At 50.5% G+C, this 22,207-nt stretch overlaps 2 protein-coding genes across 7 annotated transcripts in view; one reads left to right on the top strand and one right to left on the bottom strand.

The window, feature by feature from the left end:
- Nucleotides 1–19: 19 nt before the first annotated feature.
- CDCA5 (cell division cycle associated 5) lies at nucleotides 20–20,533 on the top strand. 6 transcript variants are annotated; one of them, XM_070783194.1, is made up of 10 exons: nucleotides 20–134; nucleotides 487–581; nucleotides 655–831; nucleotides 3,260–3,697; nucleotides 14,638–14,751; nucleotides 14,945–15,054; nucleotides 15,273–15,371; nucleotides 16,252–16,318; nucleotides 16,458–16,533; nucleotides 16,692–20,533. In XM_070783194.1, exons 1-10 carry the CDS (start codon nucleotides 53–55, stop codon nucleotides 16,733–16,735), a joined length of 1,302 nt encoding a protein of 433 aa, XP_070639295.1. In that variant the 5' UTR covers nucleotides 20–52; the 3' UTR covers nucleotides 16,736–20,533. The 6 variants fall into 6 exon arrangements, with proteins under 6 accessions (XP_070639295.1, XP_070639294.1, XP_070639292.1 ...); XM_070783193.1 differs by having other exon boundaries at nucleotides 16,458–16,607; nucleotides 16,692–20,532; XM_070783191.1 differs by having other exon boundaries at nucleotides 16,458–20,532.
- The window catches only part of SAC3D1 (SAC3 domain containing 1), a 34,948-nt gene continuing 20,920 nt past the window's right edge, over nucleotides 8,180–22,207 (bottom strand). Inside the window, exon 4 of the mRNA XM_019955107.2 lies at nucleotides 8,180–9,608. Coding sequence (XP_019810666.2) covers nucleotides 9,420–9,608 — 189 coding nt within the window. The 3' untranslated portion in view covers nucleotides 8,180–9,419. The remainder of the gene's footprint in view (nucleotides 9,609–22,207) is intronic.

Raw genomic sequence — 22,207 nt, 5'->3', positions numbered from 1 at the left:
GCGCGCTGATGACGTGAGAGCGACAGTGACCCCTCCCCTGTAGACGCTAGACATGGAGGAGGGTGGAAAAAGGAGTGATCGAAGCTCGCGGACCTCCCCCGTACATCACTTCCGCTTCCTCCCGGGCAAGGCGGGTAATTCGAACGTTTACCTTTCGGGTTGGCGCGCGCTCTGGTGGCGGCACCTGCGGCAGAGGGGATAGAGACCAAAGCTAGACATGTCCGAGAGACGAACCCGGTCCGGAGGGGCCGTCCAGTGCCCCGGTGAGCGGAGGGGGCGCGCGGGAAAGGGGGTTAAGCCGTTTGAGGGACGCAGTTCGGTGAGGAACGCCACCCCACCCCCCGCCCTCGAAGGCTCTCTCGTCTCCTGGCCAGGAAGGCGCCCCCAAAGGGCCTGTTTGGGAATCTTCTCTCTCTTTCTTCAGAACCTGTTGTCTAGACTCTGAGGCCGAGTCCTCCCCTACCTCCTAAATTTTTCTGATTGCAGGACCCAGCGCCCCAACTCCCACTCGGTCTCTGCGGAGGTCCCAGCGGAAATCAGGCTCTGATCTCCCAAACACCCTTCCGGAAGTCTGTCCTAAGGTGAGCCTCAGGTTCCTCCTGCTCTGGAAGCCTCTGGGCTAATAGAGACCTCATGTTCACTCCTCTTCTCCAGGCGCCTCAGGAGGCTCCAGTCAGAAAACCCATCGTCTTGAAGAAGATCGTGGCCCATACTGTAGAGGTGAGGGCTGAGAGAGGAGTTGTAGGTGGAGAGCCAGGATCGGGAGTCGGCTGTGTGATCAACTCGTCTCCACAGATCCCATCCATTAACTCTCCTCGAAGAAGCCCCCGGGTAAGTTCATTTTCATTTCTTAGTTAAGGGGAATCCAGGACAGACACTCTAGAGCTGGGGCGGGATATAATGGCTGCTCATGTCTCGTGGCTCCGCTGGTAAAGAATCCGCCTGCAATGCGGGAGACCTGGGTTCAATTCGTGGGTTGGGAAGATCCCCTGGCAAAGGGAAAGGCTACCCACTCCAGTATTCTGGCCTGAAGAATTCCATGGACTGTATAGTCCATGGAGTCACGAAGAGTTGGACACAACTGAGCAACTTTCACTTACTCACTCATGTCTGCCCAGGGAGTTGTTTTTGCTGTATTTTGAAACAATTTGCCTTTGGACACCTGCATATGTTGCCAGGCTTGCTTACTTCTTACACACTTGGTGCGTTTAATGCCCTGGTATTCTCTACCATTTTCCTTTTAAAGTTGAGCTGGGTCTTACTACTCTTTTTTCTTTTTAGCCTCTTTTTCTCAGTAACTTATAATGTCTTGAACTGTTTTAGCCGAAGTTATTGTTAAAGGTGTCTCATTCACAGAAGATCTGTACGTGAAGATATAATGAATGAGAAATGTTACCTGCCTTTGAGTAGCTCACGAGGCTTGTAGTCAACTGGGGAGAAAAACAAGTGATAACACAGTATGCTGAGGACTGTAATAAAGAAAGTAGTAGATGCTGTAAAGATACCTAACCCAGACCAGGTAGCTCAGGGAACGTTTCACAGAGGTGTTTGAACTGAGTCTTTGAAGACAAGTTAGCAGTGCTCCAGGCGAAGGAAGCTGTGCTTGTAGACGCCTGGAGTCCACAAGGAAATGCGCAAAGTTTCAGGAACAGCACTTTCGGTGCGTCTGCAGTAGACCTTGTCAGGAGAGGGAGTGTGCTGAGCCGGAGCAGATCCTGATGAACTTGGACTTCATCCTTCATTCTGTGGGCAGCTTTGGAGAGTCTCAAGGTAGTGACTGAGGCAGCCTTGGGTGTTATAGAAAGATCCTTCTTGGGTCTGGTTGGAGAATGGGTTGGAGAAAGCCTTCTGGGGACTCCAAGACCAAGTAGAAGGACATCAGAGGAGTCCTAAAGTGAGACATTGGGTGTGTGAAGTAAGGTAAAAGCAGAGCTTTGCTGGAGTACTGCTGGAGAGCCCCATCACACAGGACTCAGCTCAAAGGATACCTCCTCCCGGAAGCCTTCCCGATAGGCCTTATGAATAGCCAAGAGTACTTTGTTTGTCTTGAGGGCAGGCTTCTGTCTCCCTGACGGTGGCCATTCTTATTGGTTGAATGATAGATTCATGAGATATTGGACCAAAAAAATGTGCAAGGACTTGGACGGCTGTAGGGACTGACAGAGTGGTAGTCTGGGTGACCCTCCTTTTGTTCAGCATCCCTTTTACTAAGACTGATGGGATAGATTCCCCAGAGCCTAGAGCCAGGAAATGTCTCATGATAACGTAATTCTTTTAAACCACAAGGGTCACTAAATTTGTCCTGTTTCTCACCTTAGTTATCAGAAAGCTCAGTGTCAAGTTTTGTGAAAGTCAGTTGAGTCTTTATGTATTGAACACCTACTCCATGCAGGGCTCTGCTGAAGGTGCTGGGCGTAGGCCAGGTCAACCAGACAGGTGAAGACACCTGCTCACGTGTGACATGCACATTCTAGCTGAGGTCTCAGCCAACCAGCAAACAGTCAAAATCAGGTAGTGATCTCGCTGGCCAGGAAAGGGGTGACAGGCAGAGGTAAGGAGGGGCTGGCCTCCGTTCCATGGTAAAGGACCATCTCTCTGAGGAAGCAGCTCTAGAGCTGAGACTGGAATTATAAGAAACCAGTGTGTGAACATCTTAATACACATGTCAGATTAAGCATTTTCCTGTTCACAACCTTGCCATGGCTCCCTGGGCCTCCCCTTGAATAGTGGCCTGCAAAACATGCCCTAAAACACCCGCGTTACCTCTCGAATCCCATCATCAGTTCCTCGGCTCACTCCCTCTCACTTCACCCTCACTGCCCTTCTTGTTCCTTGACCCTGACTGGCACAGTTTCACCTCAGGACTTTGTACTTTCTGTTCTCTGCCTAGGACAGTTCTCTGGATGACTGACTCCTTTGCTTCCTTCAAGTGCTACCTGTATCTCGGTGAGGCCTACATTGACCTACACCTATCCCGTGCACCCCATGTACGCTCCATCCTGTTCTGTTTTTTTCCCAAGGTGCTTAGCACCTCTAACATGTGGCACGATTCCCCCTGTGTCTTTTTTCCCACTAGAATGGAAGCCCTGTGGAAACAGGTGTGTATTCTTTGTTTTCTTCCCTGCTGTCTTCCCAGTGCCTGGCAGGTGACCAAAAAGGACTTAGTGACTGGATGGACATTTTAGATCCTTGGGCCTTTCTTGAAGTCAGTAACACAGTTAAATAACTGGGAGGCATTCTCTCTTCTGTCCTGCTACAGATCGCTTCTTTATTGGAGAAAGAAAACAACCCTCCTAGCAAGAAGCTTACTAAGGAGGACCTCTTCCAGACCTGCAGTGTCCCTGTCACCGCCCCCTCCACTCCTGTGCTATGCCCCGTGAATGCTGAGTCCAACTCCTGGAAAGGAGACTTGGACGCCAGAGACTTGGAAATGTCAAAGAAGGTCAGGCGCTCGTACAGCCGCCTGGAGACTTTGGGCTCTGCGTCCACCTCCACCCCAGGCCGCCAGTCCTGCTTTGGCTTTGAGGGGCTGCTGGCAGCTGAAGACTTGGCTGGAGTCTCGCCAGTGGTGGATTCAAAGTTAGCTGAGGTCCCCAGGGTTTCTGTGAAGCCCTGGGCCCCAGACACAACTCTCCCTGGAATCTCCCCTCTGGTTGTGAAAGAGAAACGAAAGAAGAAAAAGGTGCCGGAGATCTTGGTGAGTGAGGGGCAGGGGTCTTCCTCTGCTACCACTCCAGACACACGGGGAGACACATCAGGACACGGGCAGGGCAGGGGCTCAGCCCTGGCTATTGTGGTGGAAAGGCAGTGCCTGCAGAGTATGGGTGGAGACGCACAGCTGACGTGCCCCCTTCGCCACTCACCTGCCCTCCATTTCTCTTCCCCCAGAAATCGGAGCTGGATGAGTGGGCCGCGGCCATGAATGCTGAGTTTGAAGCCGCTGAGCGCTTTGATCTCCTGGTTGAATGAGATGAAGTGGGGGTGTCCCTGGCCAGACTCTGCCCTCCTCCTGTTGTACATAGTTCCCTCATCCAAAAGACGCTTGGGGTCCCCTGCCCTGGTCTTGTTCCCCACGCATGTGCTGTTGCTGCACGTGGGGCCTGTCCTCTGGGGGTTGGTGCAGCGGCGGCAGCCATCTGAGCTTCCAGAAGGGGGACCTCCCTGGCTCAGCATCGCATTGGTGTCCCGTCTGTCGTCAGTGACCTACCATCCTTTCCCCCCACCTCCCAGAGTATCCCAGCCAATTTCCAGTCAGGCCACAGACTAGGGAGCAGGCATCACTGGCCCAGCCAGAGGAGGTTAAAGGGCTGGGGGTCGGGGGGAGAGAGGGCACCTCTCTGCTCCTATGGGGAAGTGCCGCTCTTCTGCACCAGCCCACCGGAGACAGGTGCGGGGGCCATGGCCAGCCTCTGGCTTTCTCTTCTGAGTCATCTCTGCTGGGGCTTGGTTCCCCTCCTTGAGCCCATCTAGGTAGTGAAGCTTGGGTTTCCTCTTAGATTCTGTAGATGGTCCGGGAGCACTGAACCCATGGATTGGAGAAGTACTATCTGTGAGGAAGAATCTGGACCCTGGGCCTATAGAGTCTTTTTTGTAGGGGAGAGGGAGGCCTTGGTTGCGTCTCAGACGGTAAATGTCTACTACAAGGAAGCTGTATTTTATAGCTCTGTGTGTTGCTGCTGAGATGTTGGGTTAAATGCAGGCTGATGGAGCAACGGCTGCTTGAGGTGAAGAAGGTGTCTCGAGAAAACGTAGAACCTGAGGCTCAGGGATTCTGGGGCGATGCCTGCAGTGGCCCGGGAAGGGGCCCATGGCTGAAGGCGCCTGCTCTTGTTACTCATACCTGTTTTTTACAAAGTGTACAGTCTACTCAGCTCTAGAAGAAAAACTTTGGGGTTGTATGGTCCTGGCGACCTTAGTGTTTTGTAAAGTTCTAGGAAGCTTTCCTCACGTGCCAGAAAGGGGCCAGGTTGAGAGCAGCTTTAACTTTCAGCTTCCTTAGCGTCCTCTCACACGAGGTGTGAGTACCCTGCCTGAGGTAGGTACTAGGAGTTGAGCTGGGGGGAGGAAGGGGTCATCTCATTGTCTCTGGTGAGCCGCATGCCCCCTCCCTTGTTTCTCTTTTCTCAATATTGGTAAAAGGTGAGCTTGCAATGGCTGCCCAACCACAGCTTCCCCTGTAGCCCAGGCCACTGTACCTTTTGATGATTATGGATTCATGGAAGTAGAAGCTAAGAGGAGTGCTGAGGAGCTAGTAGATAGCAGAGGACATCAGGGAAGATGAGTGTTTGCTTGGTTAGGGTCCCTTAAATGGCACAGGCCTGGTGGGTATCAATTAAGCTCTGCAAGGCTGAGGAGCCCTAGGCTACCTGTCCGGTGCTTCATGCTTTGTCACGCAAGCCCCTTTGCCAGGGTGAACCCAGACGCCCTTGAACTGGACTGTACCTGGAGAGTTGTCCTCGCTGACTGGCAGGACAACTCCTGGGAAATGTCTTTGTCCTGAAAGCCGGAAGTCACCAGATGATGTTCAGTTGATGTTGTTACTACAGACTTTTCTCTGTCCCTGAAAAACTAAGAATAGAGTTGAAGAGAAAACTGGGACTTCTTTTCAAAATTAAAACAAACAAAAAAAGTTTCTGCCTGTTCATAGACTCTTTTCTTTTGTTGGCTCAAAGCAGAGCTGAGGGTGTGGGACCCAGGAAACCATGCTTTCTTTGGGCTGCTTGTCTGTTTTTAAGGGGGACTGCCAGCCTGGCTTCCAGTAGCCCTGTGGTAGATCACTCCCACCCCCAGGTCTGTGTTTTCTGTCCAGTCACTCCTCCAAGAAGGGGAGCCCCATACCCTCATGTCCCAGCAGGAAAGAAGTCGGGCTGGGGTGAGGCTGCTAAGAGCTCCACTCTTAGCACCTGGGCACCAACCCTCCACCCCTTCCTGAGTCCAGCTCTTACCCTGCTTCATCTTCCTGACAGATTCCTGTGAAGGAGCCAGTTCCTCACTGGCTCAGCCTGGGTGCTCGACAGCAGTGGGTGCAGAATGCCCTGGGGAGCTAGTCAAAGCTTTGATTCCCAGGAATTCTCCCACCAGGCCAGAGGAGGCCCAGGGACATAAATGCATCTTTATGCAGGTGGCACACCCACTCCCTTTCCTCATCCTTTCTATGCTTGCCCTTGCCTCCTCGTTTTTAGAGTAAATGCGCCACCTCCTTGCTCAAGACTGCCTAAGTTTTTTTTGTTTTTTGTTTTTTTTTTGCTATACTGAGTCTTCCTTGCAGCGTGCAGGCTTCTTTAATTGCAGTGTACAGGCTCTCTAGTTGTGGTGTGTGGGTTTAGTTGCCCAGCGGCATGTGGGATCTTAGTTCCCTGACCAGGGATCGAACCTGCATCCCCTGCATTGGAAGGTGGATTCTTAACCACTCCACTACCAGGGAAGTCTCAAGATTTTACTAGTCTATCTCCAAACCATACGTCTCTACTGAGCTCAAACTGGAATCTAGAACTGTCTTCTAAAACTATCTCAACTCAAAGTCATCGCAAATTCAGCTCATCCACCAACGTGCCTTTTTCTGTGCTCCTGTTATTATCAACACCACCTGCTGACCCAGTCACACAGCCAGGAACCTGGGGTCATCTAGGTCTACCCTCTCCTTCACCCCATCCCATCAGCCAAAACCTCCTCAACACCCCTCCATCCCACCTCTATGGCCCCTGGACATTTGCCCTGGCCTCCTAGTGGATCTCCTTAGAATGAGTTCTAAGAGACAAAATATGATGCTGTTTCTCTCCTGCTTAAAACCCTTTGATACAATAATCCCACACGTTATCTGACTCAGTCCTTAACAACAGCCCTGTGTATTATGTGGATTTCTGTCCACTGTACCATCAGGCAAGTCCAGAGTGGTGGTTTGGTTTTTTTTTTTAAATTTATTGTGACAAAGTACATAACATAAAATTTACCATTTTAAGCATCTTAAGTGTACAGTTTGGTAGCATTAAACACACTCACAATGCTGTGCAGCCATCACTATCATTCATCTCTAGAACCTTTTCATCCTCCCAAAGTGAAACTGTCCCTGTTAGACAGTAAGTAATTCCCTATTCCCTATTGCCTCAGCTTCTGGCACCCACCATCCTACTTTCTGTCCATGAGGAGCCAGAGAATGTTTGCCCTTTTGTGTCTCATTTCTTTCTTAAAAGTTTTTGAAACTTTGTTTATTTTTATTTTGGCTGCACTGGGTCTTCATTGTCCACTCTGGCTTAGGTGCCCTGTGGCACACGGGATCTTACATTGGAAGGTGGATTCTTAACCACTGAATCACCAGCAACATTCCTTTATGTCTCATTTCACTTACCCTGTTTTCAAGGTTCATCCATGTGACAGCATGTGTCAGAATCAATTCCTTTTGAAGACTGGATAATATTCCATCGTACCTATTGTATATAACAAAAATGTATATTGATACAATTCACTTCTGGGTACAATATCCAAAAGAAGTGAAAGCAGGGTCTCAAGATATTTGCCACCCGTGTTCATAGGAACATTATTCACAGTTGAAGTTGGAAATAGCACAGATAACCATCGATGGATGAATGGATAAAATGTAATATATACATTTTTGTATATTCTATTGTACCTCTAAGTACACGAGTTTGATCTTTGGTCCAGGAATATCCCACGTGCTGCAGAGCAACTAAGCCAGTGTGTTACAGCTGCCTAGCCTGTGCTCTAGAGCCCACGAGCTACACTGAGCCCGTGTGCAGCTGCTAGCCCGTGTGCTTAGAGCCTGTGCTCTGCGAAAGAGAAGCCACCGCGATGAGAAGCCCACAATGAAGAGTAGCCCCTGCTTGCTGCAACTTGAGAAAGCCTGCGTGCAGCAACAAAGACCCAGCACAACCCCCCCAAAAATAAAAGCAGCCATGAGGAAAACACCCTTTGATGCCTTCCCATTGTCGATGCAGTCGTGTAATGGATGTTATCAGGTTTTGGCTGCCGAGAGTGTCAACCCCTACAAATGGCCCAATAGCAAGACCTGCTTTTCTCCTTGGGCATGAAGGGGTCAGATACTTGCTTGCCCTGATCCCAGTGACCAGAACATGCGCATCTGACCTGAGTCAACCAGTCAGACTGCATGAGGACCTGGACCGAGGACCAGGAGGAGAGGGAAGGATTGTTGAGGATGCAGTGAGGTGAAGGCCTCACAGGCCCGGTGGCAGCCCTGGACCTCTGTGGTCCAGTGTGGAGATGACAGAGCACTCCGGTTGGGTCCTGTGGTGGGGTCCTCATGTGGTTCTGGCAGCCAGCATCCCACATCTCCGGCCCTTTGAGTCTTCTTCCTCAGAGTTCCATGACTCCCCAGTATCCTTCCTTGTTTGCTCAAATTACCCAGTGCTGTTTTCTCTTATTTGCAACCCAGAGCCCTGCTGGTCCAGACTGCTTGCTGGCACTCATGAGGACTCCAGGGTGAGGCTGCTGGCCAGGTCTCCAGTGTAGGGTCCAGAGACCCAGCGCAGGCCTTGAGCTGCTGCAAGGTCCTCACCTGCTGAGTTCCGCCTTGATTAGGTGTGGCTTTGGCTCAAGTGTCACATCTGCTCAGTCTTTCCTACCCGCCTGTCCCAAGGGTTCAATCCCTGATCCAGGAGGATCCCACGTGCCCCGGGCAACTAACCCCCTGGGCCACAACTACTGAGCCCACGGGCCCTAGAGCCTGTGCTCCACGACGAGAGACGCTACCACAATGAGGAGCTCGTGCACCGCAACTGGAGAGTAGCCCCCATTCATTGCAACTAGAGGATAGCCCATGAAGCAACAAAGACCCAAAACAGCCAAATATAAATAAATAAACATTAAAAAAAAAAACTATAGGCTTCCCAGATATCAGAAAATAGAGCATTCCTGTGAAACCTTTTGTAAACCGAAATGGTGTAAAGTGAAGCAGTTACCTTAGGACACAACAGCTTGCTAACAGAGGCATAGCATAAATCGAGGTGGAGCACAGATGCTCACGGTGCTGCGATGGGTGCAGTTTCTGGTGGAGTTGCTTGGCAGGGCTATTCTGGCTGCTTGGAGTGCAAGCTGCCTCCAAAACTGCTCCCTGCAAAACCAACGCTGAACGCTGTTTTTGCTTCTTACCTTTTCTCCTAAAAATGAGAATTTTCTCCAGTTTCCTAAAACTGAAAATTTCTTTCAGTTAGCAAGAACAGGTGCTAGCGTTAGGTCTTTTCATAAAAGCAAGTGGCATAAAGTGAACTTTGGAAAAGTGGGGAATAGCTGTCCCCATCTTGTTGTTTTGATGAGAATGAGAGGAAATGATATGAGTAAAGTGCATAGTACATGATAAGTACTCAGTGAACAATAGTTATTTACAGGTAGACCTGACCACGCCCACCTTTCTAACTCCAGACCATGTGCAGACCCCTCACAGCACCTTAAAGCTCGCAGTCTGTCTGTTGGACACACACATTTACACGGTAGTCTGAGCTCTGAGGGTGGAGGCGGAAGCAGTCATATTTAGCTCTCCTCCCAGCGTCCAGGCACATGAGGGATGAAGAGGGGTGATGCTTTCCCTCCAGCCTGGCCCATGGCAGCTCACAGCCTCCTGGAGAGCTTCGAGCACCCTGGAGGAAAGAGAGGGCCAGGGTGAGTCGAAAGCAGTGGCACCTGGGTGGCCTGAGGCAAGCATGAGACCTCAGCACCCCCCACCCCCAGTACGAATCCTGGACCCAACCACAGGGTTCACACTGATCCCCATGGCCCTGGGTGTAGACTTCACTCTCGCACAGGACAGCTCCCTACCCAGCCCCCACCCCTCCCCCGCCTCTGAGTCCTGAGTCCTGAGCCCCTGTGACCTGCCACCTCTTCACGCTTGAATGAAGAGGCTTGAAGGCCTTGGCTTGAATGGTCCTGAGAAGGCTGCCTTCCCCACTCCCACCACCAGCCCATGTGCTCCCACCACGTGACTGGCAAGTTGCCAAACTCTGACAGCCATCAGACTGGAACTCAGAAAGCCCTGGTTCTGAACCCCACCTTTGTCTTCTGAGACCACAGCCAAGTTACTTAGCCTCTTCGAGTCTCGCTTTTCTCTTATGAAAAGTGGAGCTGATTCCACCTCTGTGACTGAGTTGCTCTGGTCAACTGGTTGTCCAGGTTGATGGTCACACGCATAGCTCCTGGTAGAATATGTAGTAACTGACCCCTGGCATCCTTATATGAGGTCCATAACAGACTCCCCAAAGGAGGGAATTCCTTTTTGTATCCTCTCCACATTCAGGGCAGGGCCCGGTACAAAATCAAGGCTCACTGAATATTTGTGGAGTGGAATTCCAGTTGAGCTATTTCAAATCCTAAAAGATGATGCTGTGAAAATGCTGCACTCAATATGCCAGCAGATTTGGAAAACTCAGCAGTAGCCACAGGACTGGAAAAAATCAGTTTTATTTCCATTCCCAAAGAAAGGCAATGCCAAAGAATGCTCAAGCTACTGCACAATTGCACTCATCTCACATGCTAGGAAAGTAATGCTCAAAATTCTCCAAGCCAGGCTTCAGCAATATGTGAACCGTGAACTTCCAGATGTTCAACCTGAATTTAGAAAAGGCAGAGGAACCAGAGATCAAATTGCCAACATCTGTTGGATCATTGGAAAAGCAAGAGAGTTCCAGAAAAACATCTACTTTTGCTTTATTGACTTTGCCAAAGCCTTTGACTGTGTGGATCACAACAAACTGTGGAAAATTCTGACAGAGGTGGGAATACCAGACCACCTGACCTGCCTCCTGAGAAACCTGTATGCAGGTCAAGAAGCAACAGAATGAATGTGGAACAACAGACTGGTTCCAAACTGGGAAAGGAGTACATTAGGGCTGTACATTGTCACCCTGCTTATTTAACTTATATGCAGAATACATCATGTGAAATGCTGGGCTGGCTGAAGCACAAGCTGGAATCAAGATTGCCGGGAGAAATATCAATAACTTCAGATATGCAGATGACACCACCTTTATGGCAGAAAGTGAAGAAGAAATAGAGTCTCTTGATGAAAGTGAAAGAGGAGAGTGAAAAAGTTGGCTTAAAACTCAACATTCAGAAAACTAAGATCATGGCATCTGGTCCCATCACTTCATGGCAAATAGATGGGGAAACAGTGGAAACAGTGAGAGACTTTATTGGTGGGGGGGGGGGGGGCCTCCAAAATCACTGCAGATGATGACTGTAGCCATGAAATTAAAAGACACTTGCTCCTTGGAAGAAAAACTATGACCAAGCTAGACAGCATATTAAAAAGCAGAGACATTGCTTTGTCAACAGAGGTCCGTCTAGTCAGAGCTATGGTTTTTCCAGTAGTCATGTATGGATGTGAGAGTTGGACCATAAAGAAAGCTGAGCACTGAAGAATTGATGCTTTTGAATTGTGGTGTTGGAGAAGACTCTTGAGAGTCCCTTGGACTGCAAGGAGATCCAACCAGTTCATCCTAAAGAAAGTCAGTCCTGAATATTCTTTGGAAGGACTGATGCTGAAGCTGAAACTCTAATACTTTGGCCACCTGATGCAAAGAACTGACTTATTGAAAAAGACCCTGATGCTGGGAGGGATTGAGGGCAGGAGGAGAAGGGGACGACAGAGGATGAGATGGCTGGATGGTATCACCGATGCAATGGACATGAGTTTGAGGAGGTTCTGGGAGTTGGTGATGGACAGGGAAGCCTGGTGTGCTGTAGTCCATGGGGTCGCAAAGAGTCGGACACAACTGGGCGACTGAACTGATACCCATTTTATAGGCTAGGAAACTGAACCTGAGTGCTTGGGACTGCCCCATCTTTGAACTGCAGAGCGAGACTCCAACGTGGGTCTATGGATTTTCAGCTTGGAGCTGTTTTCTGTCTAAATCTGAATTAATCACCTCAATCACTGGCTTGGCCAGTGGGACCCTGATGGGGCACCAAGGGAATGCCAGGCATTCTCTGGGAAAGTGCTCAATGGCCTGGGGGAGAGAGCTTTCATACAGTCGGCTGTTAGACAGCCAAGCTGAGTCTGATGTGGAACCAAAGGGAAGTCAAAGAACTAGTGACCCTGGACTCCCTATCGTGTTACAACTTTCCATATTTCTTATTATTCAGATACTCTCCTATATCTCCAATCATCTTCTCCAATACTTTCTGGTTACTAATTCTAGCCAGAAAGCTGTTCGTGCCTCCCAGTTTCCTCTGATGGGCACCAATAGGTGGGCGTGGCGTTAGGGTTGCCCACAAAAATATGCAGGATTCCTGGTTAAATTTGAATGTCACATAAACAATGAATTTTCTATTTAACGTAACCACGTCCCAAATTCAATAAATAATAATCTTGCAGGACAAGTATGTCCCTTGCAATATTTGGAACATCATCATACTGAAACAAAACTCATTGTTTATCTGGCACTCAGATTTAACCAGGCATCCTGTATTCTATTGGGCGACTCTGTGTGGTGCATTGGTGCGTAGCATATGCAAACCATGTGAGGCCTGCGTTTGTGGCCTGACAGTGTCTCATGGTCACCTTCCACGGTACAACTCAGAGTAGACACTTATCACAGGCAGCAGTCATGAATGCCACTCTCCTTCACCCTCAAGGCCCTGAGCTTCTGCCCCCAGGGTCTCCTCCTCCCATCCATCTGCCCAGCCACGGGCTCAGACAATCAACACAAACACCCAAAGATCTCCCACACTGACGCTAAAATCTTGGCTCCCGGTTCACTGATGCTGACTAGAAATACGGAGACAGAGTTTGGAGGAAAAAAGGAAGAGTAGCTTTATTCTTTGCCAGGCAAAGAGGAAACCGCAGGCCAGCACCTCAAGAACTGTGCCCCCAGAAAAGACAGAGGTTTTATATCCTAATGAAAGTCTTGCGGTTTTTTTTTTTTTTTTTTTTTTCCTTTTGCAAGATTTCAAAACAGGGACTTCCTGATGGTCCAGTGGTTAAGAATCCACCCTCCAATGCAGGGAACTCAAGTTTGATCCCTGATCTGGGAAGACCCCACATGCCGCGGAGCAACTAAGCCTGTGTTCGTAGAGCCTGTGCTCTGCAACAAGAGAAGCCACCACAATGAGAAGCCCGAGTACTGCAGCAAAGACAAGCTCCTGGTGGCCACTAGAGAAAGCCCGTGTGCAGCAATGAAGACCCAGCGCAGCCAAAATAAATACGTAAAATTTTAAAAGAGAAATAGATTTTTTTTTTTTTTTTAATTTCAAAACAGCCACAGCTGGCATCAGGCAGATGGTAACTGGGATTAGTCTTTTCTGGTTATCAGCCCGTGACCGTCTTTCTGAAATGAAGAATGCTACGGAAGAGTGTAGGGGAGAAGAGTGCCGGGTGCAGGGTGTGATTCACGTGGAGTCAGTAATTTGCTCTGTTTAGCTTTGTGAAGGACAAGTCCAGCTACAAGTTGTTTGTTAGCTTTTGTAACACTAAAGAATACCTAAGATTGCCTAACTATTTCAGGCCTGTTTGTGCTGTTTCCCCAGCCTGTTCATTTTTTTCTTAGTTATCAGAAAAGTCTCATTTCTATCTTTGCTGCCACAAATTCCCCACCATTACTTCATTCCCTCCATATCAGTGGAGGAAGGAAATGGGGCATGGTTCTCACCTGGCTGAGGACAAAGCTTCAGTTTTATTCCACTTGACAAACACCAGGTCTCTGGCCCAGGGGCCCATCTATCTCCTACTTCAACTCTTCCTTGTCCCCTGGAGGCCACAGCCCAGGCCTGCTCACCCTGGCTCTCAGTGGGAGCACCCCCGTCTGAATGTGTAATGTCCGTTGGCATCATCCTGCCCAAGCCACTTCCTCTTTTGGATTGCCCTTCTTCCTTCTCTGGCCAAGACACCCCACTCGTAGATCAAGCAGCACCCACTGGTGGAGTCTTTCTGGATCTCCTAAGCCAAGTGGCCCTCTCAGTCAAGGCTTTCTTTACAGGCTTCTGGATGGCACATGTCCCTAACACAGTGGGCATCTGAGAGCCTAGGCCACCCCTGCCCCCCATCTCTGGGGGCTTCTGGGCAGAACTTGGTCACAATCATCTATCTGTATGGTCTCAGTATCCAGCGTAACGCTTGGCTCAAGGACAGAGTGTGGTGGACCAGTGTTTACTGGAGACCATTAACCTCAGAGTGGATTGCATTCTATCGCAATCATAAGTCATTGCTTACTTCCCTCTCCTTGTATTTGGGCCCTTTAGGCAAGTTTCAGTTTTTCTTCTGGCTGTCAGTTGGCTACTGTGGACCTCTGTGTGAATTATTTTTATTTCTTTTGGAGATGTTTCTAAAGCAAAGTTTCCAAGCAAAGTTACCAGGAACACCTTGCATTTGCAAGAATTCAGTTGACAAGATACCATTACTGTATAGCTTTGGTAGGGTTGCCAGATAAAACACAAGACACCCCAGTGAAATTTGAATTTCAGATGAAAAACAAACACTTTTTAAAGTATGAGTGTGGCTTGTTCAATGTTTGAGATATGCTTGAAAAAATGACCATTTATTCTGAAATTCAAATTTCACTGGGTGTCCTATATTTTACCTACTGAGGCCGCCCCAAGAAAAGCAGGGGAGGCTGGAAAGGGGAGACCAGCGGGATGGTGGGGGTGGCTCACCAAGTGAGTTACCATCTCCCTCAGTGTCCCTGGGATGGACAAACAGCCCACTCAGAGCCCGAGGAGAAGCCAGCGCCGCCACCTGCTGCGGAGCAGAAGTCAGAAGACACTCAGATCTCCGGAGAGCCGGATACAGAGGTGACCGGACCTCCCAAGGCCGAGGGCAGCGGGGGCGGGGGGGCTGGAGAAATTCTTCTCCTTCCTGGAGGGAGGCCTGAACCCCTCGCCACTGTGCCCATCCTCTGACTGTCGGGTGTGGGAAGACCCCAGTTCTCAGGTGGCCAGCCAGCCTCATGCCGCCTCAGTCACCAGGGCACCCTCTCTGCCAAAGCCATCTTTTTCAGATTCTTCAGAGCAGCAGCTGGGCCAGGAGCAGGAAGCCAGCACCACATTCTTGTTTACCCTCCTGACCGCAACTGAGCCCGCCAGCGACCCTGCAGAGTAAGGCCACGTGAGCCGGGTGAGAGGGGAGGGGGCGGAGGGTGCCTCTCCGCCATCAACATTCAGACCTGGGCCAGGACTCAGCCCTAGGGCATGTGTGTGGGGGTGGCTCAGGCAAGACTGAAGAAGCCTGGGCCTTGGGCTGGGTTCCCCCTCTGCTCACCCCACCCTCCCCAGCCTCCAGCCTCAGGTCCAATCCTCACTGTGCACCCACCCAGGGACTTGGACCTCCAGGAGTCCCAGTTCCTGGATAAGGAAGACTGGGGCCCGCAGCGAACCTCAAAGGAAATGAGCCATTTGCAAAATGTTTGCCTGAGGTGAGCCGGGACCGGGGCAGGTGGGGACAGGGAGGGGGACAGGGTTTCCCAGAATGGAGTGCAGGGCCTGGGGCTTGATGTAAGTTGGCGCCTTCACTGGGCCCTCTTCCTTCCCTCCTTCCCTTTCCTGCTCTCTGTTCTGCTCTGGGTGACCTCCTTACTAGCCAGTAGGTCCCTTCCCTCTCAAGCATCAATGGCTTGTATGTCCTGTCCCAGAGGAGTGGGGGCCACAGCCCTTTCCCATCAATGTGCCCATGTGCCCGATTAGCGGGAAGTCTATGATGTTGCCTGCAAGGGGCTGCCATCTTTAAATGTCCAAGAACTTGAGAGGTATTTTGTTCTGTGGAGAAAGGGGATGGGGGTGGTTGTTTACCAGTGGCGATGTCAGGGTCCAAACTCCACCTGGAGACAGAGGTCTTGGGGTGGGAGGAGTGTGACAGTCATTCCCCAAGGCTGCAGGAGATTCCCACAGCCATGGATCTGAGTGGTCAACGCGTATTCATCTACAGCTGGCCAAGGAGCTCGGGCCAGGCTAATTCCACACAGAAACCACACAGAACCCTGCCACAGCCCCCACTGCAGACCAGAGGGGTGGGCTGCTAGCCCAAGCCTCCTTTAGAGGGTTCCCGGGCCAGTACATGCAAGGCAGCAGCCGGATATCCCCTTGCTAAAGAAGAGAAGCAGGATTCATCTGCCTCTAGGTCCCCTGCTGCCAGTCACAAGGGAGAGATGAATTCCCTCCCTGCCTTTGGCTTTGCCAGAACCAGACCGGGCTCCTGGTGAATCCCTGGGCTTGTGGCTATTCCAGATCAGGAGCTCATGGGGGGCTGCCTAGGACAAGTCTGGGGGCTGAGGGGGCGGGTCTCCCTTTCAACCCTAGGCTTCGGGAGTCGCTCAGCACTATCCAAGCCGACAATCTGGCTCTGGGGGAGAAGCTTCGAGACCTGGTGAGACCTCAACCCAGGACCCACCTCCTTTGTGGTGCCCCCTCCCCACCTCCCAGCCCTGCTCCTGGGCAGGCCCCTGGCAGGCCGTCCTGCCTGGTGTCGTCTACCCACCTCTGGCCCCTGCAACCCTTTGTTCCAGCCTGACTCCTTGTATAAAAGCCTGAAAGAGGAAGCAAGGGCCATCCTGGAGGGAGAGAAGGCCATCCAGGAGGAGGGTAAGGCCTTTCAGGAGGAGGGTAAGGCCATCCAGGAAGGAGCCCAGGCTGTCCAGGAGGGGGCGCTGTTCCAGGTACCAGGAACTCCACCCAGCTCTGGGTGGGGTGAGACGACCAGCTTGCCTAGCGCCACTCAACTGGTTCCCCACTGTCTGCAGCAACCCAGCTCCCAGATGGCAGGACTGGTCATCCTGCAGCCTGACCGTGCCCTCAACAGCAGAAACACATGTCAGCCCTAGGCCCTAGCTGAGCTGAGGCTGGAGACAGCACATCTCCTTGGGGAGCCCCCCTGGCTGTTCCTCTCCAGCTCCCCGCAGTAAACTTTACCAAATCTGAGCCATGGCTCCCCCTGCCTGTGTGTGGGCCCTGGGAATCGGAGCCCACCAGCTCCAAGTAGGCCATCCTCCAACATCCTCCACCTCCCTGGGTCCTGAGCTGCCCCCACCCCAGAGGAGGCTCCAGATCTGGCTGTTATCATCCTCAAGGTCATCGATCCTGTGATAAGCGCTGGGGTGGGACTGGAAGGGGGCCGCACCCTCTCCTTGGGAGGCTGGAAGCCCCAGGTCTAACTCCAAAGGGCAGATTAGGGAGGGGCGGGAAGAGCCACTTTCCACCCTGTGGCCTTGGATGAGTCTCTTCTTTTTTGTCAGTCAAGTCATGGGGGAGGGGGGAGTGAGAGCCCCAAAGGGGCCCCAAACCCACATACTTCAGGCCTGGAAATGCTGCTGGAATTTGAATTCCCACTCCCACCTCCAACCAGGGTCTCCTGGGGCCCCGCCCTGAGACCTGCTCCCCTTCACCAATGATGGTCTTCCTGTCCTGAGTCATAGATTCCACCCCTACCTCATCCATGGACCCGAGTGTCCAGCTGTGGTCCCTGTGCCCTGGCCACTGACAGGCCCTCAGGGCTTGTACCCCTCATCTTCATTGCCCTCAGACCTGGCCCAGCCCCGGGAGCCTTCCTAGGCATACCCTGATTACTAATGTAATGAGAGAGAGAAGACAAGAGACAGATGCACAGAGAATGTATAGGCAGAGTATTCAAAAACTTAGACATTTTTCCCACACCACTAAACAAACAAAGTGCTTTAGATTTTTTTTTAACTCCCTAACGAAGGAGATGACAGAGCCAGCAAGCTGACAAAGCCTGTTCAAAGGAGGATACAAGAAAGCAAGACACATATATGTTCAAGGGAGAAAAAGAGGAGGAATCCTGAAACAAGAGTGCTAAATGAGATACAAAATAGGTCAGCGTGCTATAGGACAACTTTTGGCAAAGCCCCATAACCCTAAGGGTGGTATTGTTCACTGGGCAGAATCCTCTAGTGTGGCATGGGAAGAACCATGACCATCTCTCTGCCTTCATATACCCACTGCAGGGGACACTAGCTGGGGGGGTGCAAGTCCAGGTTGGGCCCCTTGTCAGACCCAGTTTGACTTATACCAGACCCGTGGGATCCCGCCCAGGCCAAAACCTGACGATTCACTGGACCAGTGAAGGTTTGATTTGGTCCCAGCTTTAGACTGAGCTGTGTGTGTGTGCGTGCTCAGTTGTGTCTGACTCTGCAACCCCATGGACTGTAGCCTGCCAGACTTCTCTGTCCATGGAATTTTCCAGGCAAGAGTACTGGAGTGGGTTGCCATTTCCTACTCCAGGGATTGAATCTGAGTCTTTTGTGTCTCCTGCATTGGTAGGCAGATTCTTAACCAGTGAAACCTGTAGTCTAGTCAAGGCTATGGTTTTTCCAGTGGTCATATATGGATGTGAGAGCTGGACTGTGAAGAAAGCTGAGCACTGAAGAATTGATGCTTTTGAACTGTGGTGTTGGAGAAGACTCTCGAGAGTCCCTTGGACTGCAAGGAGATCCAACCAGTCCATTCTGAAGGAGATCAGCTCTGGGATTTCTTTGGAAGGAATAATGCTAAAGCTGAAACTCCAGTACTTTGGCCACCTCATGAGAAGAGTTGACTTATTGGAAAAGACTCTGATGCTGGGAGGGATTGAGGGCAGGAGGAGAAGGGGACGACAGAGGATGAGATGGCTGGATGGCATCACTGACTCAATGGACGTGAGTTTGAGTGAACTCCGGGAGTTGGTGATGGACAGGGAGGCCTGGCGTGCTGCGATTCATGGGGTCGCAAAGAGTCGGACATGACTGAGCGACTGAACTGAACTGAACTGAACTGAACCTGAACTGGGCTCTGATTTGTCTGCCCTCCACTCCCAAGACTCCACCCTCTTCCCTTAGCCAACCAGTGACCCAGGGGTACAGCTGTGTTCTTTTCCTGAAGGGAGTCATACCATAATGATATTGAGGAAGATAGATCAGCTAAATGATTAAATCAGTTTAACCACTTCTATCTCCAAGGACTTCTATCTCCAAGATATTGCATGGTCTCGTTTGATAGGTGGCAGGTTTTTAAAATTTTATTTTATTGAAGTATAGTTGTTTTCTGATGTTGTGTTAATATCTGCTGTGCCTGCATGCTCAGTCACTCAGTCATGTCTGAATGTTTGCAATCCTATGGACTGTAGCCCACCAGGCTCCTCTGTCCATGGGATTTTATAAGCAAGAATACTAGAGTGGGTTGCCATTTCCTCCTCCAGATTTCTGCTGTATAGCAAAGTAATTCAGTTAAATAGGATTGGCCAAAAACTTCTTTTGGGTTTTTCCATAACATCTTATGTGTATATGCATACATTTGTTTTTTCTCTAGACTGCCTCTTTTATAAAGATTGGATTAGGGTAGGTGAGAATCACAAGTGAGGTGAAGTGAAGTGAAAATCACTCACACGTCCAACTCTTTTCTCCCCCATGGACGATACAGTCCATGGAATGCTCCAGGCCAGAACACTGGAGTGGGTAGCCTATCCCTTCTCCAGCAGATCTTCCCAACCCAGGAATCAAACCAGGGTCTCCCGCATTGCAGGAGGATTCTTTACCAGCTGAGCCACAAGGGAAGCCCGAGAATCACAAAGATTTAAAAAATAAAGAAGAACCCACGTCAAAGCTGCCATCAGGTAGCAGCAGTGACAGTTTCTTGCCCTTTTCTTCCCTGTCTCAGTAATCGCCTCCACAGAAGGCAGACTTTATTGGAACAGCTCTGTCTTCCCTGTCAAGTCTCTGCGCACCAGTTTGCTGGCACTGCCCAGCAAACCTGGACAGTGGGGGAATGCCTGCCTTAGGCTGGTTTTATCACAGGATATTGGATATAGTTCCCTGTGCTGTATTTGCAGCATGGGGGATCTTTAGTTGCAGCATGTTTTAGGACCTTGCTTTTTTCTATTCTATATGTAATAATTTATACCTGCTAATCCCAAACTTTTAATACATCCCTCCCTTACCCCACCTCGGCAAGCTAGGCAGCAGTTTCTATTTTATGCATTTATTTATTTTAGTTTAGTTTTATGTATTTATTTGTTTTAATTTTGGCTGTGCTGGGTCTTCATTGCTGCGTGAATTTATCTCTAGTTGCAGAGAGTGGGGGCTACTCTCTCTTTGCGATATGCGGGCTTCTCATTGCAGTGGCTTCTCTTGTGGAGCCCGGGCTCTAGGGCACCTGGGCTCAGCAGTTGTGGCTCCCAGGCTCTAGAGCACAGGCTCAATAATTGTGGCACACGGGCTTAGTTGCTCTGCGGCATGTGGGATCTTCCTGGACCAGGGATCGAACCCAAGTGTGCTGCATTAGCAGGCAGCGTCTTTACCACTGAGTCACCAGGGAAGCCCACGTGCCCACATTTTGTATCCCTGTGGTTGCCCTGGACACCCCTTAAATATCAGACAGCTGAGTATGAATGCCCAGGGTGGAGGAGCTGAGCTTATTCGGGTCAGGTTTTCATCCATTCTACAAGGATTTGTTCAGTGCCTGCTATGTACCTGGCACTGCTCTGGGCTCTGGCGATTCAGTGGTGAATAAAACAAAGATGTGGGCCCTAGCAGAACTTACATTCTACAAGGGGAGATAAGGGATAATTAGTATCAGAACAGTGATGGATGCAATAGAGAAAAATGAAGCGGGAGAGGGGAGGGAAAGCCTGAGAGGTAAAGGAACACAATTTAGAGAGAGTGGCAGGGAAGATTGCATGCAGAAGTGACGTTTGAGCAGAGATGTAGAGGCCTGAGGGAGGGACCACAGTGGGATGTACAGCCATGAGGTCGCCTAGGAAATGGGTGTAGCTGGGGAAGCCATCCAAGGCTGAGCCCTGGTCATCTGACACTAAGAGGTCAGGAGATGAAGAGGACCCAGCAAAGGAGACTGAAAAGAAAGAAACCGGGTGAGTGAGATGTCCTGGAAGCCAAGTGACCAAAGCACAGAAAGATGACAGGTGATCCACTGTGAGCAGCACGGCAGCCGATTCAAGTAAGAAAAGAGGACAGAACTGACCAGGGCATTGAGCAACATGGAGCAAAGTGGGCCTTTTCAAGAGTGATTTCAGTGGAATAAAGCTAAACAGAGTGGCCTCAGGAAAGAATGGGAGGAGAGACTTTCCCGGTGGTCCAGTGGCTGAGACTCCTCGCTCCCAGTGCAGAGGGCCTGGGTTCAATCTCTGGTCAGGAAATAGACCTCACCCACTACAACTAAAGATCCCGCATGCCGCAACGAAGATCACATACCCCAAGTGCCACAACTGAGACCTAGCACAGCCAAATAAATACCTAAAACAGAAGAAGAATGGGGGGAGACGAATTGGAGACGAGCATGGTCCACTCTGCTGAGTTTTTTTGTAAAAGGGGACAGAAAATGGGACAGTTACTAGAAGAGCAAGTAGAATTGAGAGTTCTTTTTTTTTAAGTGTTAAGCACCATAAACAGGTGATTTAGGTGGGTGCAAGTGATCCAGTAAAGGCAGGGAGCCTTGTGGGGCCACATGCTTGAGCGGTGAGGGCAGGGTGGGTTTTGCCCAGGGTAGAGGCTCCCTTGGATGGAAGTGTGGATCACACAAGGGGATGTTCCTTCTGATTTTCTCAGTGAAATAGGAAGCACAGTCTTCAGCTGAGAGTAAGGGTGGAGAAGAACGAGTCGGAAGCTTGAAAAGAGAGGAGGGAATATGAAACCACCATCTAGGATGGGGGGAGGGACTGCAGACCAGGGAAGGATGGTAGGACTGCTGGGCAGTGTTAAGGGCCTGGTTGAGGCCCCGGATTATAAACTTAAGGTGAGATGAGTGAGGTCATCTGACTGCACAGGTACATTTGGGGTCAAGGGTGAAGGTGAAGTGTAGGCAGAGGGGCGTGTGTAACCAGGTCAGGGATTTTTCCAGTGAATGTGACCAAAGCAGAGAGGATCAAGGCAGTGGAGAGGGTTTGCAAGAGACTCTGACTGGGTGAGGAAGATAAGCACACTTGGGAGTGGAGAGAGGACGGGAGCCAGCACCAATGGACGGGCCGTCACGGGGGATCGAAGAACTCTGAGCCCAAGGGATGGAGGGAGTGAGGTGGGAAGATAAGGAAATCAAGAGACTTCCTGGCGGTCCAGCGGTTAAGACTGCAAGCTCCCACTGCAGGGGTGTGGGTTTGATCCCTGGTCAGGGAACTAACATCCCACATGCCAGGCAGTGCACCCCAAAAGTAAGATAAATGGATGAGTGGCTGGACATAATCATTCACTAAAGGAAATCAAATGCATTAGCTCTCTGAAGGGATTTCCATCAATACCCACAGTCCATCCAAAAT

Source organism: Bos indicus, chromosome 29 (genome assembly GCF_029378745.1).
Source record: "Bos indicus isolate NIAB-ARS_2022 breed Sahiwal x Tharparkar chromosome 29, NIAB-ARS_B.indTharparkar_mat_pri_1.0, whole genome shotgun sequence".
In the NCBI taxonomy this organism is placed as follows: Eukaryota; Metazoa; Chordata; class Mammalia; order Artiodactyla; family Bovidae; genus Bos; species Bos indicus.
The sequence above is the reverse complement of the archived record's forward strand: the minus strand, read 5'-3'. Positions and strand labels throughout refer to the sequence as shown.

What these genes read in the sequence shown, in the direction of transcription:
- CDCA5 (XM_070783191.1), top strand. Translation starts at nt 53, where the DNA reads ATGGAGGAGGGTGGAAAAAGGAGTGATCGAAGCTCGCGGACCTCCCCC. An exon ending in CTTCCTCCCGGGCAAGGCGG is followed by an intron (nt 135 to 486) that starts GTAATTCGAACG and finishes TTCTGATTGCAG; the next exon opens with GACCCAGCGCCCCAACTCCC. An exon ending in TTCCGGAAGTCTGTCCTAAG is followed by an intron (nt 582 to 654) that starts GTGAGCCTCAGG and finishes CCTCTTCTCCAG; the next exon opens with GCGCCTCAGGAGGCTCCAGT.